At 49.0% G+C, this 27,407-nt stretch overlaps 1 protein-coding gene across 2 annotated transcripts in view; it reads left to right on the top strand.

Annotated features, from left to right (window-relative positions):
- The window catches only part of MMP17 (matrix metallopeptidase 17), a 60,618-nt gene extending 47,396 nt beyond the window's left edge, over positions 1 to 13,222 (top strand). For both annotated transcript variants that reach the window (XM_027689632.1, XM_027689633.1), the window contains exons 5-10: positions 1,731 to 1,907; positions 2,034 to 2,133; positions 3,746 to 3,828; positions 7,698 to 7,850; positions 10,148 to 10,405; positions 12,207 to 13,222. In XM_027689632.1, the coding sequence (XP_027545433.1) occupies positions 1,731 to 1,907; positions 2,034 to 2,133; positions 3,746 to 3,828; positions 7,698 to 7,850; positions 10,148 to 10,405; positions 12,207 to 12,538 (1,103 nt within the window). In that variant the 3' untranslated portion in view covers positions 12,539 to 13,222. The remainder of the gene's footprint in view (positions 1 to 1,730; positions 1,908 to 2,033; positions 2,134 to 3,745; positions 3,829 to 7,697; positions 7,851 to 10,147; positions 10,406 to 12,206) is intronic.
- Positions 13,223 to 27,407: the final 14,185 nt, after the last annotated feature.

Genomic DNA, 27,407 nt, shown 5'->3' on the forward strand with positions numbered 1-27,407 from the left:
CAGCTTAATGACTTTGTTTAGACCTAATCGTCTTCTCTGAAAGCAGCTAATACCTTCTTCCTTCCCCCCTCTCTCCTCCTGCCCACCAGTTGACCTCCATCCATCCCCCTGAGTGTTCACGGGCGGGAGAGCTCACCAGACGTGCTGGAGGAGGTCTTGAGGTGAAGGCTAAAGGTCTGGACAGGCTGATCCTTCAGGATTACACCTGCTCCTTGGTCCACGCTGCTGTGCTTTTGGCTTGTTGGCTCTTATGGGGAGGGGAAAAAAAGCAGCAGCTGTGCTCTGTGGACACACAGGGCAGGGGGAAGCGCTGCAGTCAGCAGCTTGCCACAGCAGATGTGTTACTGATGGGGTCAGGGTGGTGCCCCTTGTGTAGCTGGTGGTTGGGACACTCATTGTGAAACAAATCCATTCGAAGGAGCGAGCTCAGAGCCAGCATTCCTGCAGGGAGTGTTCCTCCAGGCACCGCCGAGGGATGAGGGGATGAGCCCGACAGTGAGAAAGCTGCCCTCTATTTTGAAGGTCTTGGAGCTATCTGAGCTTCATCTTTTATTTATTTTGTTCTCCCTAGTGATTCAAAAAACAACAACTTGGTAGGTGATATAAAAATATCCCCAAGGTTGTCGGTTTGGCATTAAAATGTCAGAGAGCATATGTCTTTTTCTCCCCTAGTGCTGGGGAAAACAGCACAGGTTATAAAAATCCCAGCTCTTTACAGACACTCTAAATAATAGTCATGAAAGAAAAGTCAAAATTCAGCAAAAAAATATCCCCCCTCCAACACCCCAGGGCTGGTGGGGAGCACTAAGGACTGTGCAGGATTAGCCATGGCTGCTTCTGTGCAACATCTCCTTTAGCTCCAACCACACTCAGGGAACGTGGCACTCTCCTGAGCTTCACAGGGACCTTTCCAACATCACTGCCTGTTTATTACAATACTTGAAATCATGATCTTTGTAAGAACCACACTTCAAATCATTGCTGCCCTCTGGTACTGCTCTGCAGGGCATTGCTGTGCAGTGAAGGGCAGAAATTGCAGGGGCACTTGGCCCAGCAGTGGTCTGGGGACTTGGTCTGGGGCTGGGCAGTGGGAGGGCACCGAGCAGGATCACTCCTATACAGCTCCTGGGAGCATCTCCTCCTTTGCTTTGGCAGCAGTGGTGTCTGTTTGGTAGCAGGCATTAACCCCTGACCTGAGTGTCTGAGGCACTGGAGAGGATGGGATGAGTCTGTGTGTGGGTGTGGTGTGAGGCACTAGGGCTTGGATTGCAAACAGGGAATCTTGGGGAAAAGAATATAGTAGACACAGCCCAGAGGGGAAAAAGTTATCCAAGGAGGAGGTATCAATGTCCAGCAAAGTCTCTGTGATGCCCAGTATGGTGTGTGAGGATCAAAGTGTTTGCACAAGGGAGCAGATGCCAGAGCTGCAGCCCCGCCAGCACAAAGTGTGGAATGGGAGAAGATGGGTAAATCCTCTAAAAATGAGCTGTCCAGCTCTTCCTCAGGTACCAACAGTGATCTGGGTATAAGAGGCTGGTGTGGGCTGATGTCTGGCTTGCTTTCTGGTTTTGTATGATACACTTCAGTCTCCAGCTGGAGAAAAAAAACTTCACTTGTTCCAAAGCTTTTCTTTCCAACATATACCTGCACTTTTCCCCACAGCCCACCCAAATCCCCCAAATGCAATCATCATGCAGTGACTTTTATTTCAATTGGGTCTTTATCTCCAGACGCCCACGGGATGGACCTGTTTGCTGTAGCTGTCCATGAGTTTGGCCATGCCATTGGCTTGACCCACATCTCTGCCATAGAGTCTATCATGAGACCCTACTACCAAGGTCCAGTGGGGGACCCTCTGAAGTATGACCTGCCTTACGAGGACAAAGTCAGAATCTGGCAACTCTATGGTAAGTTTGTGTCCCTCGCCGGGCTACAGCCTGATCTGCTGTGGGAGGAGTAGCTGTTTTCTGGAGTGAGTGGAGCTGGTGGGGAGGATGGTGTTCCCCACTACAGCTTCTTGCCTTTCCTCACAGGAGTCAGGGAATCCGTGTCCCCCACAGCCAAGCCTGAAGTGAGCAAAACAGATGACCATCCCATCCTGCCAGAGCTGCCAGAGAACCGCTCCACTGTCCCGTAAGTCAGATTTGTTCCTTTCCTGCACAGGATGTGTGGTAGTGAAGCTCTGCTTCGTCAGTGTCTTGCCTGATCACTCTGGCTTTGGTATCTCTCTGGACCTCTGGATGATTCCCTAAGACTCAAAATTTTACTCATACTAAGGGAAATTTGTCCCCATCACCCTCAGGTAAATTCATCCTTGCTGAAATTTTAATCAAACTTCCTCAGCAGTATCCTGAATTGCACAAGCATAATTGACCTAAATGTTTTCCATGGTGAGCAACTCCCTGATGTACCTGTGGGGGGTGAATATTGAAACAAGTGGACTGATAGCCTGACTCCAACACAGGACTGCTTACACTGATGTCATCAAGCAACCAGCATGTCCTCATTAAGTTCTGGATGTAGCTCATTAATAAACATTGGAGTTACCAAATTGCTTTACTGCCAGGACAGCAGGACAGTTAAGAGAAGAAGGAACATGGAACAAAAAGATGGGAGGTGATGGTCACACACATTTTTGTCAGATACCAGGAGCGCCCCAAGTGAGAGTGGCAGAGATGGAGCAGGTCACCTTCACCTCCTGGTTCTTTTTTTTTCTTTGGAATGTGCCGAATGCCATTAATTATCTTTCTCCCTGCGTAGCTTCTAACAGCTCTTGTCCACAGGGCTCTCTGTGGCTGTGTTTTGACCTAGAAAGGTGAGAGCCTTTCTCCCTGCTGCTGACTCCTGACCATCATCTCACACCAAGCAACAGGAGGAGCAGAAAACTTGTTTGTGCCAACCCCCTTGTTCCTGCCCCATGTGCTGGGAGGGTGGGTGGGGTTCACCTCCACATCTGTCATTTTGTGGCCAAAGAGGGCTGTGAAGCTGGTGCTGGCAGCCTGCACAACTTTTCTATCAGCAGATTAGATTTATGCTTCCCTGTCACCCACAGCAGCTTTTCCGTGCGTGTTCCCAGCATCCTCTCCTTGTTCCTCCATCAATCATCATTCCTTACATGGGCTTTGTGGCTCTCTGTCCTTCATATTCTCTGCCTTCCCCACCCACCTTGTTAAAGCAGCTCAGCATCTCAGCTGCCACTTGCTGGGTGCCTTTCACCAGGTGTTTTTCAGCAGGTATCTTTCCCTAGGTATGTCGTGGCACCATTGCTCCTCTAGGTCCCTCTGTTTTGGCTCAGCTGCTTTCTTTCTGCTTTGCAGCTCTGTCTCCTCTCACTGGCGTTTTGGAGCTCAGCCCTGGAGCAGCCACGTCCTGAGCTGCTGGAGCGAGATGCTGCTTGGCTGCTCTCCACATGTCCTGCTGCCCTGGGGCAGCCACGCTGTGCCACAGGGGGACTGGGAGGCCAGCTCAGCCCTCACCAGCTTCACTGCCTGGTGGATGCAGAGCGTGTCCTCGCTCGACTCCCAGCCCCTGGTGGCCCAGGGGTGTGTGCCACGAGCTGTCTTCAGGCTGAGGGTTGCCTGAACTCACCTCGGAAATCCCCGGGCACGTGGCTGGGTTTGAGCATCAGGAATGTCAGGCAGGCACAGCCTGGGGCTCCAGAGCAGGGGTGACACAGTCCGTGGGATGGGAGGCATCGGGGGGGGGGACACAGCCCCTCACTGTCCACCCGGGCGCCTTTCCACAGGCTCCGGCGGGATGTGCCCAACAGATGCAACACGCACTTCGACGCCGTGGCCCAGATCCGGGGAGAGGCTTTCTTCTTCAAAGGTGAGCACTCACCAGGGCTCTGTGCCTGTGTCACCCTGTGGTGGCAGTGGTGTGACAGCACCAAAGTGGTGCAGCAAGTGTGGGGTGGGCTGGGGTGGGTGGTGAGGATGAGCTGCCTTGGGGTTTTCGGGCCGTGGGGCTGCAGACCCAGGGAGGCACCTCCCACACCCGGGGGCTGAGAGGGAGGAGGAGGAGAAGGGATGGGGGAGAGGTATCCAAAAGACAGAGCAGTAAATCAAGCATTTCTTTTATCCAAAAAGAAGGGAAAAGCCAGTGAAACTAAAACACAGTTTATTTTAAAATTATTTAAATTGATGTTGTTTAACCCAGAGCGTAATGAACCTGTGGGATCTGTGGCCAAGAGCAGTTCTGTGGCACAAGCAGGGGCTTCTTGTGTGGGTGGTTAGGGAGGAGAGACCACTGGAGGCAAACCCACCTGCCCAAGTCCCCACATTGTGCAGCTGGTGTGGTCCTCGTGGGGGATGTGTGTCCTAACTCCAGACAGAGCAGGTGTGTGTCCATGTGCCAATCCTGGGATTTAACACTTCCTTCTGAAGCAGCCGGACTGGTGGCAATCCAGCACAGCAATTTGTACTCTCATCCATCCCACTGGACTGCCCAGGTGAAGAACTAAAATCTGATGTCTGCACTATCAAAGTCAAAATCGAGGCTGAACCAGGGATGAGCGGAACAGCAACAACACTCCACTGTTTTTCTGAGATACTTCCAACCTTCCTTTCCTTCCAAAGCTTCACCTTCCCTAATGCTGCTCGCTGTGCATCACTCAAAGACAGCGTGTGTGCAATTGCAAACCATCTGGTTTCGTGCCAGCAAACACTTGCTGTCAGGGTGTCCCCAGGGTGCCCGGCTGTTGACAAGGATCCCATTGGTGCCTCCTCAGCTGTACAGAGCCCGGGTAGGCTGGACTCTGTGGGGTTTCTTTCTCATCTTTCCGAGATGTAAAAATGCCCACTGGGCACTTCTTTCCATCCCTGGCTGCCCCAAAGCCATCCAGCAGGGCAGCAGAAGCCCCAGGGATGAGCAGCAGCGTCCAGGCTTGTGTAACCCATCCGGGTGTCACAGTGTGAGCCTTGGGTCACACGTGGAAACAGGGCTCCAGAGAACTCAGTGCTGCCTGTGCTCTGCGGGGAGCACAATACAGAGGCTGTTCCACAATGTTCTTTGTTCAGATGCCAGTTCCAAAAGGCCACAGTGAAGAAGGGAAAATCAGAGGCGTGGACTGGTGTCGGGACAAATGGCTGCCTGTCTTTCGGAGCGGAAAAAATGATGAAGCAGAGATAAATCCATCTCGGAGTCTATTTTGGATATATTTGTTGTGGGCCAAAATGCAAATGTAAAGAGCACAGGGTTGGTGGATGCCAGCTGCACATCTGCCTGCAGAGCCCAGCACCTCCTTTGGAGCCCCCATGGCTGCCCCTGAACCACCCTGGGCACCAAGGAGTGGGAATGTCACCTCTGGGGCAGGATTTTAATGACCTGTAGTGCTGAGCTCCCTCCATCGATGGACATTTTGTTCTGAGCTGGTCCAGCTGGTTCCCTGGCTGAAGAGCAGCAGGACTGGAGCTCCTCAGAGCTCCCAGGATTGTCATATTGAAGGCAATGGTGGGTTCTCCACACTTCAGAATCGCTGCTGGCTTTGATGTAGGGGCCTCACTATAGGCTCCTGAAGTTTTAAACACCGTTGACCTGTGTGTGTGTCTGCCCAGTGTGTGCAGCAGTCTTGCCCGAGGCATCCAAAATCTGGACAGCATGGTGCACAGCTGGGATCAGAATTACCTGGGATTAAAGAAAGCAATTGCCTGAACCCACCATCCACATATTGGGACAGCAGGACTTCACTTGGCTTTTATCGTGCTTAGTTTGCCAGCTCAGAGAGGGGTTTAAATGGAGCTTTTTAAACAAACATGAGGTTGGGGGGGTTGTTTTTTGAATTGTTTCTGCATGAAATTGGCAGCAATTCCCCTGTGGATTTCACTTTGGCTGATGATCATCCATGCAACAGCAGCACTTCAGCGAGCAGGCCAGACCATCACATTCAGAATTCCTTGCTACTTAACTGCTTTATTTCCTTTCTTTTTCCTGATAGCTTATCAAAAACCCAACCAAAGCAACCAACGACTCAGGCTATGCCTGACTTTGAGGATAGATTTAAGGTTTGCTTGCTGCAGCTGCTCACCTGCTGAGCCCATCACTCACAGAGGGTTGAATGTCAAAAGCACCAGGGCTTCCCTTCGTGTCTCTGATGAGCCCAGGGCACTTCAACATTCAGATACTGGTCTGCTAAGGATGGAATCATGTTGAGCTCTATTTCTTGCTAAAAAAAAGTGAAAATCTGGCTGAAAATCTAGTGCCTTGCTAATTAGAGATGCAGAGATCATCTTTATTTAATTCCATATGTTTCCATCAGTGTGAAATGGCCACCAAATCTGAATCCTCGGGGTTTTTTACGTTCTTGAAAAGAATCTGTAATTATGGCAATTCCTACCACATTGGGATGTATTATTCATTTGTGTGTTTCAGTCAGATAGAGCAAATAGGCAAACTGGAGTAGAAGAACAAGAATATGATATAAATCCATATAATTAGAATAAAACTCCCTCTCTGCAGATGTTTAAGTGTTAGGGTTTTGCCTCCTGCATTATTAGGCTAAGATCCAATTTCCATAAAATTTCAAAAGCTGGTGTCACAATCTGCCAGCTCTGGAGAAAGGGCTGAGTGTCGTGAATACAAATCTGAAGATGCCTCTTTGGTTTCTGTTGCTTATCTCCCCTTGGGAATCCATGCAAGAGCAGATGTAAATAACATGCAATAATTTCTAACAGGCAATAACAAATATGAGACAAAGTCGAGAGTTGCCTCTTAGACATCTTACTCTGGCTCACATCACTTCGTGGAGCTCTCCAAGGAAAACACAGCATGGAGAGTGCTGCAAAAACTCAGGCTGAGAATCCCAAAGCCAGTGCAGAGTTGGGTTTTGAGTTGCCCCTAAAACACATTAAGACTCCTCGGGAAATCCCACATAAGGCTCTGTTAGCAGGAAAAGGTTTGTCATCCTTCCCACAGAGGAAACCAAATTACTCAAAATATTCCAGAAATACCCCAAATATTCCAGAAATACTCCCTCTGAGCTGGGTCAGTGCTGCTGCAGGTGCTGAAGTGTGTTTGTTGGCACCACCAGCACATTCATCCCGGGAGCTCCGCAGGACTGCGGTCCCTGCTTATCCTGCACCTCTAGATGGTACCAAAGTCCTTAATTGTGCCTCCTTCCCAACCTCCACCCTTCCAGATTTATTCATATGGTTTCCTCCCCCTCTATTTTCTTACTCCCTTTCTTCATTTAAAAAACCCCTCCTATATTTTTCATCGTAACATCCCAGACATTTCCAAATACAAAAGCAGCTGGGCATTTGTGTGCAGGAAGCTGAGGCTGCTCCGGGACAGGAGGAACAGGGATGTTTTTTTGGAGACCCTCACTAAATGTTGTTGGTACCTGGTGCAGCCTCAGCTGCTGCCTGCTCCCACCTGCTCCCAGGAGGTCCCGTGCAGAGAGGGAGGGAGGAGATGAAAGTCTCCTCTTGCCTGCCCTGGCTCAGTGGCACAGCCTCACACCGTGGCCAGGAGTGTAACAACTCCAGTGCAACGTCCGGAGGATTACTTTAATCCAAAAAAAAGGGGATTTCTTCTAATGGCTGCCAGAAATAGCAAGCGGTCACAGCTGCTGCTGGAGAGCAGGATGGCTCTAATTCCCAGCTCCCATCTCACACGCTTTGCTTCCTGCCTGCCCGGCGCTCATCCCCCAGCGACGGTGGGTTGGGTGTGGTTCAGTAATGTCCAGTCTGTCCCTCCAGGCAAGTACTTCTGGAGACTGACTCGCAATAAGCACTTGGTCTCCCTCCAGCCGGCTCAGATCCACCGTTTCTGGCGGGGTTTGCCGCTCAACCTGGACAGCCTGGATGCGGTCTACGAGAGAACCAGCGACCACAAGATCGTCTTCTTCAAAGGTGAGAGCAAACACAGTGCTGGAGGGAGCATGTGTGTCCCCTCGGTGGTGCCAGGGTACCTTGGCAGCGTTTTGATCTCTCCTGCCGGCAGGAGATACCAGTGCCAGCCATTGAGCATCTCCCAGGGCAGGTCTGAGGTCTGCTGTCCGTGAGCAAGGCAGGAGAAAGCAGCTGGCAAGGAGAGCAGGCAAAAGGTAGCAGTCACGTTCCCCAGAAAGTGAGGGAAATGTCATTGAAGATCAAGTGCTGCCAAATGTAACTGAAATCTGAGCTTTTCAAGAATGAAACACAAGCAGGAACCGCCACCACCCCCACACTCCACAGGTGCTGTGTCCCTCCTTTGGCCTTTTCTCTTTTTAGTATTTGTTGCTGAGAAGAGAAGAAGTCATAGAGGGGACAAAAACGAAACTGAAGAGCTTGGTTTTGCTGATTATATTTCTGTTACTACATTTTTTTCTTAAAATAAGTGGTGTCATCCTCTCTTTTTGTTTTAAAAATCTCACTTGTTTCTTTCAGAAGAGCTGGAGGAACAGATTAGCTCTTGGTTCCTATACAAATGTCTGAGTCCCCCACAGACCATCCACTCATGCTGGTTAGATGCCACCCATGCCCTCCATGTCACCCAGGCTCCTGGCAGGCATTGACTCTTGTTTCGGAAAGGTTGTGCACTTGAAGTGCTAAATACATCCCAGCCTTTCGTGCTTCCTGGCTGGAAATTGTTTTTTGTCTCTGGACCGTTCTACTCCAAATGTGGTGCAATTATCAGTTTCAGAAGTGCTGAACCAAGCCCTTCCGGAAGCAATAATTTGGTTTCAGTTCCTCCAGCCAGGCTGGAGGGATGGCTCATGTCCTGTGCAAGCCCCTGTGCTTGCAGAAGTCTTTCCAAGCACAGCCAAAGCCCTCCAAGACCTCTGGCATGCCGAGCTCTGCAGAGATGTGCCAAGCCCTGCATCTCCCCACGGAGCAGCACATGGAAGGCTCTGCCGTGTGTGTCCAGCTGCCTCAGGCAGCCTGCCCTGCTCTGCTTTCCCAGAGGGAATGGGGCCAGCTGGAGCATGGCAGCCCTTATGCCTGGCACCAGACACTCCCAGTCTGATCTGCAGACCACAGCAGCACTCGCTTCCTTCCCTTCCTCCCTGCCCTGCCTGCTGGGGATGGACAGACAGACTCAGGTCAGGTCAGCTCAGGTCCAGGGGCTCCTCCTGGCTGGAATTCCAGATGTGCCATAGTTGGTGTGTTGCCCCTGCAAGGCAGAGCAGTTTGTGGTCACCGCACACTCTGCATGTGTTAGTCCTGCCCAGCTCCTACCACGAACTCAGGATTTTCCATCCAGCTATAAAATACTGTCTCATTCTCTCCCTCCGGCGCTGTTTCATTGATCCCTGGACAGAAACCAAAGCACACAAATTACCTTGGCCTCTAAGGTCCTGCTGCTGACACATGGGCATGCATTTTAGGGCCTCTTCAGATATTCTAGAAAACTGAGGGAGGAAAAGGTCTGATCCTTAAAATAGGTTGTGTAATATCTAAAAGGACATTGCAGGTTCCCAAAGAGATGTTGTAAAAAAGACTTCCCCAGTGGTTAGAGGATTATGAAGGACATCTGGGTTTATTTCCTTGTTCTGACACAGACCCGGGCCCAGTCACGTTATGCTTCATTTTTACTGGGGAAAAAAAAATCATATTGATGGTTCTCTACTGCCCAAGGTAGGGCTGAGGAGGTGGCTGTGCAGACACTTGAAGAGCAGTGAGCTGCTCAGCTGGGATTTGTCCAAGGATGTCCTTGTACATCCTTGTTACATCCCTTAAAACCCACAGGTCCTTCAGCCTGTCTGGCTCTAGGAAGTGTGGTGATTTCTCTTCCAGAGGGGAACTACACTTGGCTTCTCAGGAGCTCAGTACCAGGCAGAAGGTGCCTGTTTTGCCCACCAAAAGTGCATGGAACTTCGTTTCTTGCAGTTGGATATCAGGCAGAAATGCAGGGGGCAGAAAACCAAATGCCTCCACCAAATGCATAAAAGTGACGACTGTAGTAACAGCCTCGACATGTTCATGTTCTGGGACCATCAGACCAGAAGCAGAGCAGGGCTGTGTCCACGGAAAGCCTGACACTAAAAAGCAACTATTCAAAGCTAGAGGTTCCCCAGTGGGCTGAACCCTTCCCATAGCCATCCTTAAATGCCAAGAGCTCAGTCCTGAGGCTTGTCACCACAACAGATAATGAAACATCAGCTGTGAGGGAATTCTGGTTTTGGCCATGAAACAAATGTGACTTTGCTCTGTGCTTCTTTCCACAGGAGACAGATACTGGGTCTTCAAGGACAATAACGTGGAGGAGGGATACCCACGGCCCATTTCAGACTTTGGTCTGCCACTGGGAGGAATCGACGCCGCTTTCTCCTGGGCCCACAATGACAAGACTTATTTCTTTAAGGACAATCTCTACTGGCGCTACGACGACCACGAGCGGAGGATGGACCCCGGGTACCCTTCAGAGACCATCCTGTGGAAGGGAATACCAAGCCCTTTAGATGATGCCATGAGGTGGTCAGATGGTGAGTCCACGTGCCAGTTCGAAAAAACACAAGAAAGAAAATAGTGCTATATTGAGCTGTAGCCCCTTCTACCCTCCTGCCGACACAATTGCTGAGCCCCTGATGGGACGGCAGTTCCCAGTGTCTGGAAGATGAAGAGGGAGGTGTGCTTCCAGCCAGAGCTCCCCACACAGCTCACTAAGAGACTTTGTAATTCAAACAGGCAACAAAAATATCCTGGGGGGCTAATAATATCATTTTATTAAAAGAACACACTTGATGCTGCTTTGCAGTGATTTTTATCCTAGTATGGGCTGATTTGCTCCTCACTGGTTTTGTTGTCGTTGGATTTCTAGCTGGTTATACGAGGATGCAGACAGAAAATACTTTCAAAGGAGATGTTTTCCCCAGAGTTACGACTTATTTTCTAGGGATGAGATTTCTCAGTGGTTTCTTCCCGCTGAAAAGACCACAAAAATTTTGTCACAGGAGACGTTTACAACCAGCCATTCACTCACAACAAAGTGGCACTTCCAGGGTTTATTTACTGGCAACCTAACGGTGTAATAGCAGTCATTAAACCAGGCAGAGGGGGAAAGCTGAATTTTCAAAGCTATTGAGAGTGATAAGCCATTCCCGTAGGCAGGAGTCCTCCTGAGCATGGGACCTGCTTAGAGAGTTCCCAGCCTCCCAGTTCAGAATGGAAAAAATGCACTTGAGAGCTGAAGGTTCCCAGGGCCCTGCCAGGCTCAGGTTATTTTTCTGAGCCCAGGGATGGCAGCACATACCCCAGATCATTAACAGGTAGGTGAGGTCTCCAGCCTTACCATGCCCTGTTACAAGACAGTTCACTGATGGCCATGGAGAGGTGTGTATGGTGTGTCCAGCTGGGGATTCACAGGGCCTTGACCCCACACACCCACGGTACCAGGAGGTGCATCTGCTCTAGGACCCACCACAGAAGAGGCAAAATCTCACCATCCACCTCCAGCTGTCTGGTGGCTCCTGTCTGCTGTGAGAGATCCCAGCCAGGCACAGCATCGTCTTCTGGAGCATCCCTCCTGCAGCAAGAGGGAGCACTGGCAACAAGCAGTGGTGTCTCCTGTGCCTCCACTCCCTGGGGCTCAGCTGGGGTGGGAATGCTCCTCTGCTTTCATAGAATCAGCTGGGTTGGAAGGGACCTCCAGGATCATCAAGTCCAACCTTTGATCCACTACCACTGCGGTTACTAGACCATGGCACTCAGTGCCACATCCAGTCTCTTTTTAAAAATCTCCAGGGACGGAGAATCCACCACTTCCCTGGGCAGCCCATTCCAATGGCTGATTACCCTCTCTGTAAAGAAATTTTTTCTAATGTCTAACCTAAACCTCCCCTGGCACAGCTTAAGACCGAGCCCTCTTGTCTTGCTGACAGTTGTCTGGGAAAAGAGACCAACCCCCACCTGGCTACAACCTCCTTTCAGGTAGTTGTAGAGAGTGAGGAGGTCTCCCCTGAGCCTCCTCTTCTCCAGGCTGAACAGCCCCAGCTCCCTCAGCCTCTCCTCATAGGACTTGTGCTTGAGTCCCTTCACCAGCCTAGTTGCCCTCCTCTGGACCTGCTCCAGGTGACCCTGAGGTTAACTCAGCTGGCTAGAGCATGGTGCTAATAACACCAAAGTCATTGGTTTGATCCCTGTATGGGCCATTTATTTAAGAGCTGGACTCAATAACCCTTGTGGGTCCCCTCCAACTCAGAACATTCTGTGATTCTGACTCAAGTGTTCCAGTGGGAGGCCGCCCATCGCCGCTCACTTTGCCTTTGGCTTTTGGTCTCTTTGCAGGCGCAAGTTACTTCTTCAGGGGCAAGGAGTACTGGAAGGTGCTGGACAGCGAGCTGGAGGCCCAGCCCGGTTACCCCCAGTCCATTGCCAGAGACTGGCTGGTGTGCAGTGACATGCAGGCCGACGCCCCGCAGGCAGCTGGGAGCAGCAGGACTGGGGCTCGCTCCAGGCCGGGGCAGCACGACGAGAGCCGCTCCGAGAACGGCTACGAGGTCTGCTCCTGCACCTCGGGCACCACGCCGTCCCTGAGGGCCCTGCCCGTGCTCAGACTGACAGCCAGCCTGAGGCTGACAGCTCTGTGGACAGCAGCGCTGCTGTGTGCAGCCCTATGACAGCTCACCCCGCCGCCGGGACAACACCATGGTGCTCCAGGATACAATTCCATGATGCTCACTGTTGCAAGCAGAAAAAAAAAAACAAACACACATTCCTAGGAACATGCCAGTGAAGGGTTTGAATTCTCCATGAGAAATGAACAGCGGGTTTTGGTTGTTTGTTTTTTTTTTTTTTCCTTTTTAGTTTTAAGGTCTAATAACAGATTTTGAGTTCTGCACCTTCTTATTCCCCCACCCAGTTAAAGATGAGAGCAGCCTAACGTTGAATTTAGAAATGTTCCATAGAGATGTGTTGCTCTGGATGTTCAAACACGGCGGATGAGGGAGGGGAGAGCTGCTGGGATGGAGTGGGGACAGAAGAGATGCTGCTGAGGCAGACGGCAACATCCCGGCGGAAAGGCAGCGAGGCTGCAGGTGGGAGGTGGTGGTTTTGTGCTGACACGGTGTTCACATCCCATTGGATGTACTGGGCAGAGGGAAAACTGTGGCTCCCCTAAGATTAAGGGCAAGGTGATCATTTCACTGTCAAACCTGCTGTGGTCACTGGTGTCTGGGTAACCTCTATCAGTGTCTACGGGTCAGAAACACCTTTGCCTTCCAGAAGGCAGCGCAGCTTATCTTTGTATCCGACTCGTTGGAATTTACAATTTCTCTAATAAACCTTGGCTGCCTACACGGAGATCTCCCGGTCCTGCGCCAGACCAAGCCTGCCACCTGCAGAGAGGTGCTGGCTGCTGAGGGAGGCTCTGAGCAGCCTCACCTCTAGATGAGCAGCAACCTTGCTGCGTGCAGCTAAATGAGATGCAATCACACCCACTACCCCAGGCTGACTCGTGCACACGAACTCCTGCTCTTGGAATTCCTCTGTCAGGTTGGTTTATGTTTTGGGAGGGATCAAGATGTATCGCATTCATTTGTGACTCTTCCATACCTGGCTATGCTGAAAAGGATGAGCTGGAGAGGGGAGGGATGCTCACAGTCAGCCTCAAACTCCTCTTGGAGCAGCAGAAGCAAGGTGAAGCACAGCATTAGGATGTTCCTGTTTGGGTTTTTTCCTCACTGCTAATCAATTTTTCTGCTGTATAATTTCGGTATCAGAGAGTCCTTGAAAATGGTGAGCGAGAACTTGTGCTAAGAGCTGTGACAGAGATGTCAGAGAGGTCAGGGCCCTTCAGGCTGCTTTTGTCAGGGGGTGCTAAAGGAGTGTCATGGGCAGCAGCTGCTGGGACACACTGTTCTTCTCTGCCCTGCTTCTGGAAAGCTCCTGCAGAAATGTCTCTGGCTGCCCTGCCAGGGACAGGTCCTGGGGGAGACCTGGCAGCAGGCAGTGTCACTGTGGGACCCAAGGCTGCCCAGAGCCCCTGGTGCCAGCCAGGGCTTTTGCCATGGGGCCAGGTGTAACACAAAGCTCCCTGGGGCACAACGGGAAAGGCAGAAGTGCACAGTTGCCTCCTGAGAGAGAAAAGGGGTCACCTTGAGTTTCCCTCTCTGCTATTTGCATTTTTAAATAGTCCCAAGCATTCACAAGGTGCAGCTATTTTCAGGATGATGTGCTACAGTGTGATTTCAGGGGTCATCAGGCAATGGAAACATCCCACTAAACCATTAAATATCCTTTAAGAAAAATACAAACCAGAAAACCTCAGGCATAGCAGCTCCCTCTGCTGAGTAAAGCTGCCTCTGGTGTTCCCACTGCAGCGGTCCTGCTCTGTTCTGAGCAGCTCCCCACCCCACCTCTGCCTGCTGGGCCAAGCAGAGGCTGCCAGAGCTGTGGGAGATGGGCTGTTCCTTCAATTAATACCACTTTTCTTCCTCTCAAGTCATGAAGACATGGCTTTTAGTCCTTTAGTCCCAAGGATTAAAGTGGAGTGACACTGCATAAATATCAGCATGTTACAGGTTCCTCTTGGAGATGCAGTCAGGTAGGGGCACAGCATCCCAGGGAACACACCCTCTCTTTTTTATTCTCTCTTTTTTTTCCTTTGTATGTGTGTGGTGTTTTGTTGTTGATGTTGGCTTTGTTTTTTATTTGTTTGGGGGATTTTGTTTGGGTTTGTTTCGTTGGTTGGTTTTGTTTGGTTATTTGTTTTGTTCATCTCTCTGAGTTTGTTCTTCTGCAAAAGAACTATCCAGAAGCTGCACATGAGGGATCAGAGGAGGCAGGGATGTGTCTAACACTGCTTCAATGCCTTCTCCAGCCCAACCAAGGAGCCTGTTGTGGTGACAAGGACTGAAGAACATCTATGTGGCATAAATACAGCCTCTGCTGGGCTCCTGGCCACCATCCCACACCTGGATCCTCCGGTCTCACACGGAGCCCGTGGGCCACCTGTCCTCCACAGCAACATCCTTAGCTGGAAAAGCCACCTCCACCCTCCAAAAGAAATAACCTGAGCATCACACTGCTGTTGCATGTTGCCCAGTCTTGATATTTCCCAATTATTTAAATCCTCAGAGGAGTTTGTGAGGTCAGTTCAGAGTTGGAATACTTCTCCTATGTAATGACAGGGACGAGGATTTAAAAGGGGGGCACTGGCCATCTAAACCCTGAGTGTTTAAAGCTGAAACCCTGAGTTTATGACAGCTCTGCTTACTGGCTCTGGCTCCAGGATCTCAGTCAAGGTTTTTCCTGGCTCTCACTCCCACCCATCCCCAGGCTCAGCCGGCCTTGAGGTCTTTTCTGTATTGCTGCCATAAAGAAAAGCAAAATGAAAAAAGAATAAGGTGGGCAGCACCTGAGAAGCAGCTTTCAAATGACAAAGCCATGGTAACGCCTGGATTTTTAAAAAATATTAATGACACGTCATCTCAGATGACCTGGGATTTAAAAACTTGAAAAACACAATAAAGCTATTGAGAGGAGCTGATTCAAACCGTAAGACAGGCATGTGTGCTGTAAAAAGGTTCCTGCCTCCCATAGCACCCTTACAGCTGAGAGGAAGAATCTCAGCCCTTACCCCAGAGGGCTTTTGTAAAATGGAACTTTCTTCCTTATTAAGAGTGACGTTCCTCTTCTCAACCCCCAATTTAATCCAAAAAATGCCCTTGCACAGCTGTGGGCCAGGAGAGCAGGTGGTGGGGAGCAGCTCAGGTGGAGCTGCCCTGGATGATGACCTATATCAGAAGCTGGGCACATCTTCCTGAAGCCTTCCTGCCTTGCTGCAGGTCCTGGATGTGGGGCTCTCTTTTGCTTCTCAGATGCCTGTTTGGGAGAGGACAAATACCAGAGCTGGTTCCAGCCTCACCACATTGATTTTTTCCATCCCTTCTGCCAGGTGAGCACGGTGTACGAGCTGGGGCTGAGCCTGATGCTGCCGTAAGCAGCAGAAGCAAGCCCAAGGGATGTTTTGTCCAGGAGAAAGGGTCTTGTCCTGGATCTCTGTGTCCCAGCAGTTCCTGGTAAGATGGTGCTGTGGATTGCTTTACTTGCTTCTCTGAAATTCCTGGACAGGGGGAGCTGACTGGCCTCATGGGGCTTGAACAGGCAAGGGGAGGGATGTAGGACAGCCAAAAACAGGGAGTGTGTAGCTGAGTAATAGTCTATAAGAAGACCAGCTTGGGCTAAGAATAGGAGAGGGTAGGAAAGCTGGATGGTATGCAGGGGATTTCTGTAGGCATGTGCTAGGGCTGTAAATGGGGCAGCACAGGGGCTGTCTCTAGAGTGTCAGCAGTACAAGTGATTGCTGACCTTGTACCACTAACAAAGCTACTCTTAAGAGCTGCCAGAGCACTTCCCTGTCCTCCACCCAAACTTTTGGTCCCTGGTTTAGAAAAACCCCTCTGGGATTTATGATTCTGTCAGCAGTGAAGCCCTGACTCAACACTAGTTGCCCAGCTCCAATGGACTTACAGCTCAATGGTGTGGAAGGGTCTGGGGGTTTTGTTTTGTTTGGGGTTTTTTTTGCTGAGTGTTTTTTGTTTGTTTGGGGTTTTTTGTTTCTTTAAGCGCTTTGAGCTTGACTGCACACCCAAACCAGTCAAATAAAATGAGATCCAGGCCTGACTTTCACTGGGGCAGTGATCAGTCTGCTATCTTTCAACAAGCACAGAGCTCCACTGGCAACAGGACCACTCTGCTGCAGTGAGGACGTCACGAGCTTCCCAAGGAACTGTGTCAAGATTTATGGGCTGTGCTGCTCAGGCTGTGGCAACTTGTCTTTGGGCTTCATGTGAGGAAACACAGATCCTGGGCAGAGGCATTATCATCCCAGATCTGCCAGTCCAAACTGAGCCAATGTATTGTGCAGCTGGAAACCTTGGGAGCAAGAGGGTTTCTCACTCTAGACCAAACATGTGGTCTGTTCTTCTCTGTCAGAATAAGAGGAGGGTTTGGGGGGCAGCACAAGTGGCTTGTGGAATCCTGTTTATACGCAGAGTCCCTCCACTATATTCCAAAGGGTTCTGTTTTGCTTCCCACCCCATCTGTACTGCAGAAATAGCCAAGCCAGGATGGCCCCTGGCACGTTCTCCCTGTGGAGTAGGGCAGGGAGCTTGGTCGTCACAGGGCAACGCAGTGACAGTGTCTTCTTCCTCCTTCCAGTCTGAGAAATTGATGGTTATTCTGGATTTGAAGCTGGGTTTGTCTGGGGAACAGAAAGTTGAGATGTTGGCCCACCCTCATGTGACAGTTGTCCACCATCAGCTCTCTTAAAGTACCATGGCCATCTCATGTCATGCAACTCCTCCACCCCTGGGGACTCCCCCTCCTACTCCACGTTTATTTGGGTGACAACTCCCCGCTGCACACCCGCCCTGTGTGCCAGCAAGGCAGCAGTGCTGCAGGCTGGGTTTGCTTGTTTCCAGAGTTGCCAGGTAATGGAATAGCTGTGGCCAATGAGGGCTTGCTGTGACAGAGCTGTGCTCCTGCCTTGGAACCTGTCTCTGAGCAGAGCTCACAGGGAGGGGTTCCCTGGAACTCTTTGCTCCACTTATTTGCATCTCGGTGCTTGAGCTTATCTGGAATGTCATCGTTCCTAACTGCTCTAATTTCCTGAGCATGTAGAAGCAAAGGGCTCAGTGTTTTACAGCAATTATCTGCTTTCACCCTCCCTTTTACCACTGCTGTGTTCATCTTCCTTTTTCCTCATCTGCTGCCATGAAGTTCTCCCTTCCCACTGGGAAAACGCACAGGTTGAGCTGGAGTTGGTAGTCTCTTAGTAAAGAAGATCCTGGAGCTCTGCAGACACCAGTGATTAGAGCTTCTGGTGTCTCTGTATGGATGACCACCACCCATCAGAGGGCAGCATGACCTCAGCCAGGGTCACGTTTGGTCAACCTCCAATAGTCTGACCTGGGAATACGCAGCTGAGAGAAAGCAGGTGTGGAATGACCTGGGAACATCTGTGGGAGGGAGATCTGTGTGATGGGATTTGACAGGTGTCTGTGGTGCTGCTTTAAAATATCTGTCCAGATGTGTCTGCTGGGCAGCAGCAGAGTTCCCAGGTGAGGAGACCATGAGGACAAGTGGAGTAATTTGGCTGGAACTCTGGATGTTCAAGTGTGTTTTTATGCCATGGTACCCCTGCAAACAAGTGAATTCCTGCTTTTCCCTGTGCCTCAGAGGGGTGCAGATGTTTGACTTCCCAGAGAGGAGGGAGTATTTCCAGCACTCAGCTGGAAAAGGGGGCATGGCACTCCCATGCCCAGTCTCCCTCATATTCTCCCTTCTGTCACAGGGGCATATAAGAGGGGGACCATGAGTTCCTGTCACATGAGTGTAGCTTGCAGTAGGTCTTATCCAAAATCAGGACATGGTTCCTGTTCTAGTCTCATTAGAAACAATGTCTTGTGTAGGCTGCTGAGTCCTCTACTGGAAGAGAGGGAGCAGCTCATTAGGAATGCACTTCATCTCTGTTGGCTCTGGAAGGCTTTCATGGTCATGTACAATCAGGATAAACAAGTGAGATCAGAAACCCTCTAAGCAAAAGCCATGCTTGGGCAAGCAGAGCTTTGCAGGACCCATGCTAATCCTGCTTTACAAAGCACATATCAGACACTTGGCACCTCCTGCGTTTATAGGAATGAAGGAAGTCACGTCCTTACTGGCCTCCATCTCCTTCAGGGGTATGGATGGGCCTTAGCTCTTCTCAAAGCTCTTCTCCCTGTGAGCCTGCCGGGGAGCCAGCTCATGGCTGCCCTTAGGGAGCCTGTCTAAATAGTTCTGGCAGCATGATGTAGAGGAGCCTGGCTGTTATTCTTACCCCTTGGGTCACTCGAGGTAGCAGTGACGTAAGGGAAGAACTTTGCTCCGCGTGCTCAGCTCATCTGTCGGCTGCCCCGCCGAGATCCGCACCAGAGCTGGTGTTGTGCTTGTCGTGCAGAGGGGGATGGCCCCAGTGCTGCTCCACTGGCAGAGGCTGTGTCTCATTAGGAAAGTGAAACATGTTCCTCTGGGTGCTGCCAAAGGCATCTGTTCATTTGCTGTTGTCCGCCCCGCTGGGAGCCAGCGCAGGTGTCCTCGCCTCCCACGTTACCGTGAGCGCAGGGCTTTGAGCTTTGCCCTGCTCTACCAGTCCCTTTGGCGTGGGCAGGATGAAGTGGCTCTAGCTGTGTGAGCTGGCACCTCTGCAGATCCTGAGCAAAGCCATTCAGGGGTAATATCTCTCCTTGCATGAGTATCTGAAGACTGGTACGGGCCGACTTGGTAAGTGCTTGCCAGGAGATGTTGATCCTTCAGCAATTCCTGTCTTCTTGGGTCCCAACAGGAGGCTGCCAAGAGAAATGATCTTGACAAATACCTGAAGGGGCTGCTTTACCAGCTCAGAAGAAGTATCCCAAAGCACGAGAAGTGCTCTAATGCCATCCTGAGCCTTGCAAACACAATTGAGGCGTTGAGTTTTAATCCGACCCTGCTCCCTACGTGCTTGCCCGTGTCTCCATGGGTGAGCAAACAAACACCAGCCAGCAGGCTCTGCCGACAGGCAGAGCTGTGTGTGTTCCTGCCCACGCTATCTCAGGTTTGTTTGGGCTGGGCAGGTGTGCCCAGGGGAGCTCTGGGGCTGTACCTGTGCGGCTGATAGCAGAGAGAAAGTGCCCTATTGTTCTCAGCCTGGAGTCGGGGCTCTCACCTCGCTTGAACCCAGCTCTGGACTGTGTTGGCAGAGATGGATGTGAAGGGCTCTGGTAAATGTTAAGAAATAATTCAAACATGTATCTGTGAATATCCATCCTAGCACTGAGCTTTTGAAGATGGGTATTTTGGGTGGCTCTTCCCAGCACTGCAGAAGAGCAGCTCGTGCTGCTGCTGTGTCTGGCTGAGCCCATCGTTATGGGCAGAGCAGCAGAGACAGTGCTGCTATTGGATTTTCTCCTTCACTTCTTGCCTTTTGAAGCCATGATTGCAGGGCACATTTAATTGGGCTTTTTTTCATGCCAGAACAAATGCCTAGGTTCAGTATTTAGTATTATTTAGTACTTAGCAAAACATGCTGGATTAAGGCAGGGTGAGCAGTGAGAGAAACGTTGGAAGTTAATGCTAATCTTGCCTTTTATATTGATTACAAGCTATGTCACTAGGGACTCGTATTCCAAACAGGAGACAAGCAGCCCCTTGTGATGGCTGGTGAAATCCAGTGCCAGAAGGGAGAGTGGAGCAGCAGCCAGCTGGGGAGACAGTGCCCTCACAAGTGCTCCTCGGCTTGTCCCAGTGCAAGTGCAGGTCCCTGCTCAATAACCTCTGTGGTGGGTGTTTGGCTCAAGGCCTGTCTTCTGAATCCTTTCCTCTGTGCTCCCAAGCTTTGCTTCTTGGGCTGGGAGCCAGGGAATCAGGCTTATCAACCACCAGACTGTTTGTTTTTCCAGGGGGTGTGTAAATTGTGTCGTTGTTATCAGTGAAACCAGGTCCACTCGCGGCCTTCTGGGCTGCGGGCGGTGCAGGGCTCTGATCTCCTGCCCCTGTGCTTTTTGAGGGTGGGGGAGCTGCAGGAGTTTCCACAGCATCAAACACAAGGTGAGCACTGCTGTGGCCCTACCACAGCGGCGCTGTGCGTGTGGATTTGAAGGAGAGGTGTAAGTGGTGGGACACACAACTTCATGGTCATGCAGCCAGGGCTGCTGAGCTCTCCAGTGGTCCTGCCCTTACTCTGAAATAAGGACAGGAAAATGCTGTTGTTTTGAAGAATGCTGTTTGTCTGGTTAAAGGTTTGCTCTGGTTAAGTGGGATGTAACAAGGCAGGAGCAGTTTTGAAGAAGGTCCAGGTCTGGACCACTGGGATTTTTGCTCAGATCTGGAGCAAAAGATCTGTATCTTTTGGTGGTTGGTTCAGTTCTGCTCACAGTCCCATAAACAGAGGATTTACCCGTGGGAGACTCTGCCCTGTGTTGCTCTTCATGATCAAAAATCATCCTTGATCTACACCCTGATAAGATTCCAGGAACCAACTCGTCCTGCCTTGATAAAACTACCTGTTCTGGTGCTCCAGCCCTGCACACCTGGGCACAGCCCTGGAGCAGCCTCTGCCTCTCCTGTGTGCTGGATTTGGCTCATACCCAGCTCTGTCCCTGTTGCTTCTCCCATCCCAGCAAAACCAAACGCAATCTGCTCGTGTATGTGCTGCAAGAGCCCTGCCAGGAACAAAGAGAAGTCCAAATATTTGTATTGGGTTGTTACTCTTTCCATTCAAGCAGCAAATGATAAACTTCAGCAGAGGCTTTTGGTGCCCAGTGTGGGATTTCCACTGTACTGGCTCCAGCTTCACAAACTCACCAAGTTTTGAAACACCTACAATTAACAGTTGGGGAAACACAGCCTTAAAAAACAAACAAACAAAAAAACCTGAGACAAATCATCAGACCATCCCTGTGTCAAATGAGAAGTCTCTGGTCTTTCTGTGCAGTTTCATGCAGAACAGCATTTTGACTCTGAACTCTGGAGCTCTGCTAGTGATTTCTGTCCCAGTGCCTGGGACACAAGCTGTCAGTCTGCACGCAAATATTTCAGAGCTGCCTTCCTTTGGAAAGGAAGCTTAAAGCCATGTGGAGGCCTGAGTTTTGGTAGGATATGCAAGATGTTTTCATCAATTCTTGCAAAGAAATGATCCAATCTGTGGCAAGGCTTAATCTCTAACTAGATGGACTTTCTCAGTAGCACAGGCCTGGAGATCTCAATGTGCTCTTTGTGGATTCTACCTTTTTTCTTCTTTCCCCCATCCCCCTTGGTCTCTTTGTCTGTATTACTTGAGATCTTCCATAATGCCCAGAAAGTCACAGCCTTTCCTAGAATCAGTCTGGACTGGATAACTACCTGTGCTTGACAAATTCTGATTGCTTTCTCAAGTTAATTTGATATTCCCTATTAGTCCCACCATGAGTTTTCTGACTCAGAAGTTTCTTATCAGGAATTCATTAGCCCTGAAACTTAAAGGATTGACTCTTCAGGCTTAAATACCGCCTATAATTACCTTCCCTTTGTGCTGTACTTTGGTTGATATCTCTAGTGTTTCATTTTACACAGCAGACAGTACTAATATTATAACATCAAGTTAAATCACATCTACTTTGGGTAACTGAAAAGCTATTAAAAATGTCAAGAGCTTCAGAAAAAAAACTAATGTCAGAGGTGGAACTCTTTCTGGCTTCCTTTTTTGTCCTATTCATCACACACAGCAGAGACAAGAGGCACTGTTTGAATCTGCTTCAGCTGCTCTCTGTATTTCCAGAAAGGATCCATTTTGGCTGCCTCTTTAAGCTTCCTCCTTCTTACTTAGGTCACTTCTGAGATCACTGAAGAGCTGAGGAACCTCCCAGTAGCCTCCTTCTCTAAGGGCTCTGTCCTGTTTTGCTTCTGGGCTCAGGCTGACACTTGACAGTCATGCCTACTGGGGCTGTAATAACAAATGTATTAAAATACATATATATTCCAGGCAGAGAGTAGAAGGTGGGCAGGCACTATATTGTCCACATTAGAAATGCTTAAATTCAATTTATTAGCATAGCCTGACCCTAGCCTTCACTGAGTGACACCTTTGAGCAGTGGGTAGCAAAGGGCTAAATCCTTTACTGCCCCTGGGTCTTCAGCACTGGCAGTTGGTAGAGGTCAAGGACACAAGGAGATAACTCTGCCAAACATATTTCTTTTTCAAGATAAATGAAATACAGGTCTAAAACAAACCCTGTGCCAAGGCTATGTATGCATCAGTGTCTATTTAAAAACAGTTGATTGATAACAGTTCTTGCAGTCAGCACAGGGAGTTCTGTTGGAAATTTTCTGGAAAATACGTGTACGCAGCCAACCTGTTACAGTGAAGTGTATGATAAGAGGATTTACTCTTCAATAAAGTTAGAGGGCAAACAGCAAAGAGGCCTTGATTCTTCTGGATAACAAGGAGAAGAAAAAAACCCCCAGATGTTATGTAAGGCAGCAAGGTACAAGCTGGTCACTCTGTGTAGTTACAGAATAGGTTTAATGCTGCCTTTAATCATCGCTCATTGTAAATCTGGAATGCAGTGTGCTGCTCAGGAGCTGTCAGCAGGGATGCTGGGTAACTCACTGCTGGGATGATGCCTCCACCTGGCCCAAGCCAGGCTGATGGCCAGGGACAGGCAGGACATTTCCTGTGTGAGGCAGAGGATCACGAGGGAACTGGTTGAACGATTACACGGAGGACACTTGATCCGCCATGTAACAGCAGATCCTCTGTGATTCAGATAAGAGCACGCTCATGTTGTTAAAATGGTGTAATTTGCTCCAGGGCCTGTTTGTGCATGGTCTTTCTAACTGAATCCAACCACAAGAATTTCTCTGATCAAATTAGACAGGTTGGTTGGCCGTGGGTGGGTCTGTGGGTGGCAGTTCTCATCCTCAGTGACAGTGCTGACTTGCAGTGCCTGATGATGTTTGTATTTTCATTGTTCCTGGCATGTTTTTCTTATATATATATTTCTTTAAGTGGGGGATCCTCTTCAGATATGGGGCACCTTCCCCTGAAGCTCTCTGTCAGAAAAACTAAACCTCCCATCCTCAAAGACCTGTTCCTCTCAGCTCTCCATCACCTGGGATGATCAGAAGGAATATGCAGGCATGGGAGGGAATGAGTGTGCATCTTGCTGTGGCTGCTGCTACTCAGGTCCCATGGCTTTTTCTTGTGTCAGAGTCACAGGGACAGCTCTTCTGTGCCTTACACAACACACTGTGCTCACTCAGGTATCAGCAGGTTTCTTTTTTATCGTGGCCTCAATTTCATGTCCTGTGACACGTTAAATGGATGTCACAATGATTACACACGTCTTTCAAGCTGATTCTCCTCCTAAGCACGTTGGCTTGGCATTATCCAGCTCCTCTCCTGGTGCGAGTCAATGTAATTAGAATTGTTTCATCTGGCTGAGTGAGGCTCCAGGCTCCTATAGGGGTGTTACAGTAAATTGAGAATGGCTGAGTAAGGTCTTAAAACACACAGCCTGAGGATGATGAAGGGCTTGGAGTTTTTCATGAAGGATACTACATTAGTTGAAAGGATTAAGACTGTTGACAGAAAAATCTGATTCTCAGTGTAAACCCTGAGATCTAAAGGAAGTTGTGCCAAGCACAAATCCTGGTCTTATAAACCACAGGATGTCATTAAAAATAAACAAGTTTTCTTAAAACAAATAGTTCCAGTGTTCCTCTCTTTCCCCTAGCTGCCATTTAAACTCTACTGCTGGCTTTTCTCTTTATCTATCATATATAGCTTCTGAAGGAGAAAATCTTGAGCATACAATCAGTATTGTAGGAATGATATGTTATTTAAACCAAACTGATTGTGATGTTTTGAAGGCAAAAATGTATTGCATTGCTCCCTAGACTTAGGTCTGTAGTATTATATCTCCACAAGAGAACTCAAACAGGCCATTAGGATCCCAGAGATGGGAAGAGTCAGGCTGAGAATGAATGCCAAATTAAAAATAAAAGGGCATTTTCTATCCCCTGTAAGTCCCAAGTGGACAAGCTTTCCAGTGCCAATTTCTTTGTGTTCCTCTGGAATTTACACGTCTGACCAGCAGGATCCCAGACCTTCCTATGGCCTCTGTTACTGCAGTCAGTCACTGGCCCCACAATATTTAATGTATTTCATCCTCTCTACTCTGCAATTCCACCCACCCTGTTTTAGAGGGAACAGAGAGGTCTGTCTGCATGACTTAATTTACCACCATGATTATGTTGTTGCTGATGCAGAGGTGCCCAGAGCTTCCCAGGAAATTCATCACAAAGCAAGGAGCACAAATGCACCCAGGACTTTGGATATGTGTGTGCAGACCCCCTTTCCATGCCCTGTCCATGGGGCAAGGCACTTTTTTACACTGTTAACCCTAACCTTTTGGTTGAAGGGGAGGCAGACAGCCTTGTCTCCTGTATTTTATCTTGTGGTTCATTTATGGCTACATTCTGGTTTCCATGTATTTGTATTTTGTTTATTTGCACTAGAATGGAAGGGAACTGCAATTAAACACAAGCTGGTATTAACAGCTTGTTGCATGTGGTTATGCTTTCTGTAACTGGATTATACTAATGTTGCTATTCAAGCCTCGAAGCTGCAAAAAGTGTCCCATCCTAATTACACAACCCCAGCTGAGGTCCCTTGGTAATAAGTGAATGCATAAAACTCTTCCTGATGAGTTTCTCACGAGTCAGAAAGAGGATGTTGGTATCCTGCTTATTATGCCATGTTAATTTTAAAAGGCTCTTGTCAACCAATAACCCAATAACTTTTCTTCCCTCTGGGTTTTGTCAGGTTAATCCATGAGTCATGGAATATTTGACTATGAATTCATGAGTCATGGGAAAGCACCACAGCCCTCACAGTTCTGGATGATCTTGCTGTCCGGTGCTGCCAGGTCAAGTGTCTTCCCAATGCCTGGGTGTGCATCACAAATGCATCCTGCAACATTTTATAGTGTCAATAAAACCAAAATCCTCTACTGGGAAATATTAGTGTTAATCTGACTTATTAGCAGAACAATTCTCATGGCTCATACCCATGGGGAGAGCATTAGCGATGGACAGAGAATTCATAAGCTGGGGTCATCCTTTTTCCTCTTGCTTTAATTCAGGTATTTGTTTTTATTAGTGAACATGCCTCATTGCATTTGACAAGGGACAAATGGCAAATGCTGAGCTGTGTCCATTTCTGGTCTTTAATTGGACATAACCATTACCCCATTAGTTGGTACCCAAATCAAAGTAGTGCAGAAATAATGATGAGAAATTGGGTCTTCAAAGCCTTTGTCATTTACACAGATAAGGGAAAGGAAAAGACAGGCAGGGGACTGAATGCCTAAATACTTCTCAAAAATGCATCTCTGATTTGTCAGGCAAGAAGTCAACAACTACAGACCTTTGGTCCCAGGCAAGTGCTTCACCTAAAATGCATTTTGGGCAATTGGTCTGTGAATTCATAGAGCAGAGAGCTCAGGTGTTCAAAAAGAGAAGGAAAGAAATAATTTAAAAAATCAGATTAAAAATAACTTATTTCATTATCACCTTGTCCTTAGGTCTTCCTCTTTGCTGTGGAGCTATAAGTGCTGCGATGTAGATATGGGTGGGTCTGACATCTTAGCAGAGCAGATGTTTTTATATTTTTTTTTAAATGGGTTTGAAAGCACTTAACACTAAAAAAACCTTTCTGATGCTCCACTGAAAACTTTTCTTGCGTGCCACTCATCGATTTGGGCTTCTGTGTGGGTGAATTGTCCCTCTGGTTTCCTAGAAACACACAAGGACTGGGGATCATTGCTTTGGAGTGTGACAACACAGGTACAGTTCCCAGCTGCTGCAACCAGCAGTAGCCACGCTCAGCTTTAAAGTTCTTGTGAGCATCCTGTCCTTGTCAGTTGAGAAAATTGATAACAGGCCCAGAGGAAGAGCCTGAGTATTTTTTTTCCCAAGTGATCTTTCTTTGTATACCTAGGAGTGATAAATTCTAAGGAGAGATTTAGGAGTAACTGCTCACCTTGGGCTTTTAGGGAGAGAAGCTCTCAGCCTCTGCCCAAAACTAGAACACTGAAAATAAACCACAGAAACGGGAAGAGAGCTGGGCATGACACAGTTTGCTTGTCCAAGGACACAGTTTGTCCTTGCCTGTGTCATTCCTGTCAGATGTTTGCCCACCCTGCCCCAGGAAGGCTCCAGCAGTGACAGTGCTCGGCTGCCTGGGCACCCTGCTCCCCTTCTGAACTCATCAGCAGGGAGACAGATCTCCTTCATGGCTGCTGAAGCTTCTTATGCCTTGTCCTATCTGCTGTGGACATTCCTCGCTGTTACAGCTGTTATTTACACGTCTGTAAATAAAGGAAGCTATCATTTCTGTCCAGGCTTTACTTGGGGTGAGTAAGGCCTTGGCTGGACCAATGCCTGCTTGAAATTGTATATGCTACTGGCCAGCTTGAAAACACAGACCTCTCCAAGCCACTTAGTCATAAAGAGGAAAGTTTCATCAACAGTCCCTTCCCAAGGCAAAGCTAAAAGCTTGCTGGAAGCAGTTGGGAATCCCAAGTGAGCTGGTCCCAGGAGTAGGATGCTCCTGGCCGTGCCTTCCCTCCCCATGGGCACCAGTGCTGAGGCACCAAACCCCAGAAAGAGCCCAGCCAAAAAGAAAATGCCTGAGAATCCCATGTTTAAGTTGTTGCATGTCTTGGACTTCCCAGGTTCATGACAGAGAGGAAGAAGTGAGTGTTTCTATAATCCTGCATGCTTCTGTGGCTCTTTGCTGTAATCCAGCAGTGAAAGGGTGTTAAACCTGCTCTCTAAGTGGCAGGTTTTAGAGCAGGAAAAACAATAAAGGCCTCTGATTCATAACAGGACAGATACAGGTTTCTCTGGGAAGTCACTGCTGACTTCTAATATTTTAGATTTCATTGGTGATTTTTGTCTTAAGGCTGCTTTTAAGAAGGTCAA

Source organism: Neopelma chrysocephalum, unplaced genomic scaffold, assembly GCF_003984885.1.
Source record: "Neopelma chrysocephalum unplaced genomic scaffold, ASM398488v2 Primary Assembly neopelma1_77, whole genome shotgun sequence".
NCBI classification, from domain to species: Eukaryota; Metazoa; Chordata; class Aves; order Passeriformes; family Pipridae; genus Neopelma; species Neopelma chrysocephalum.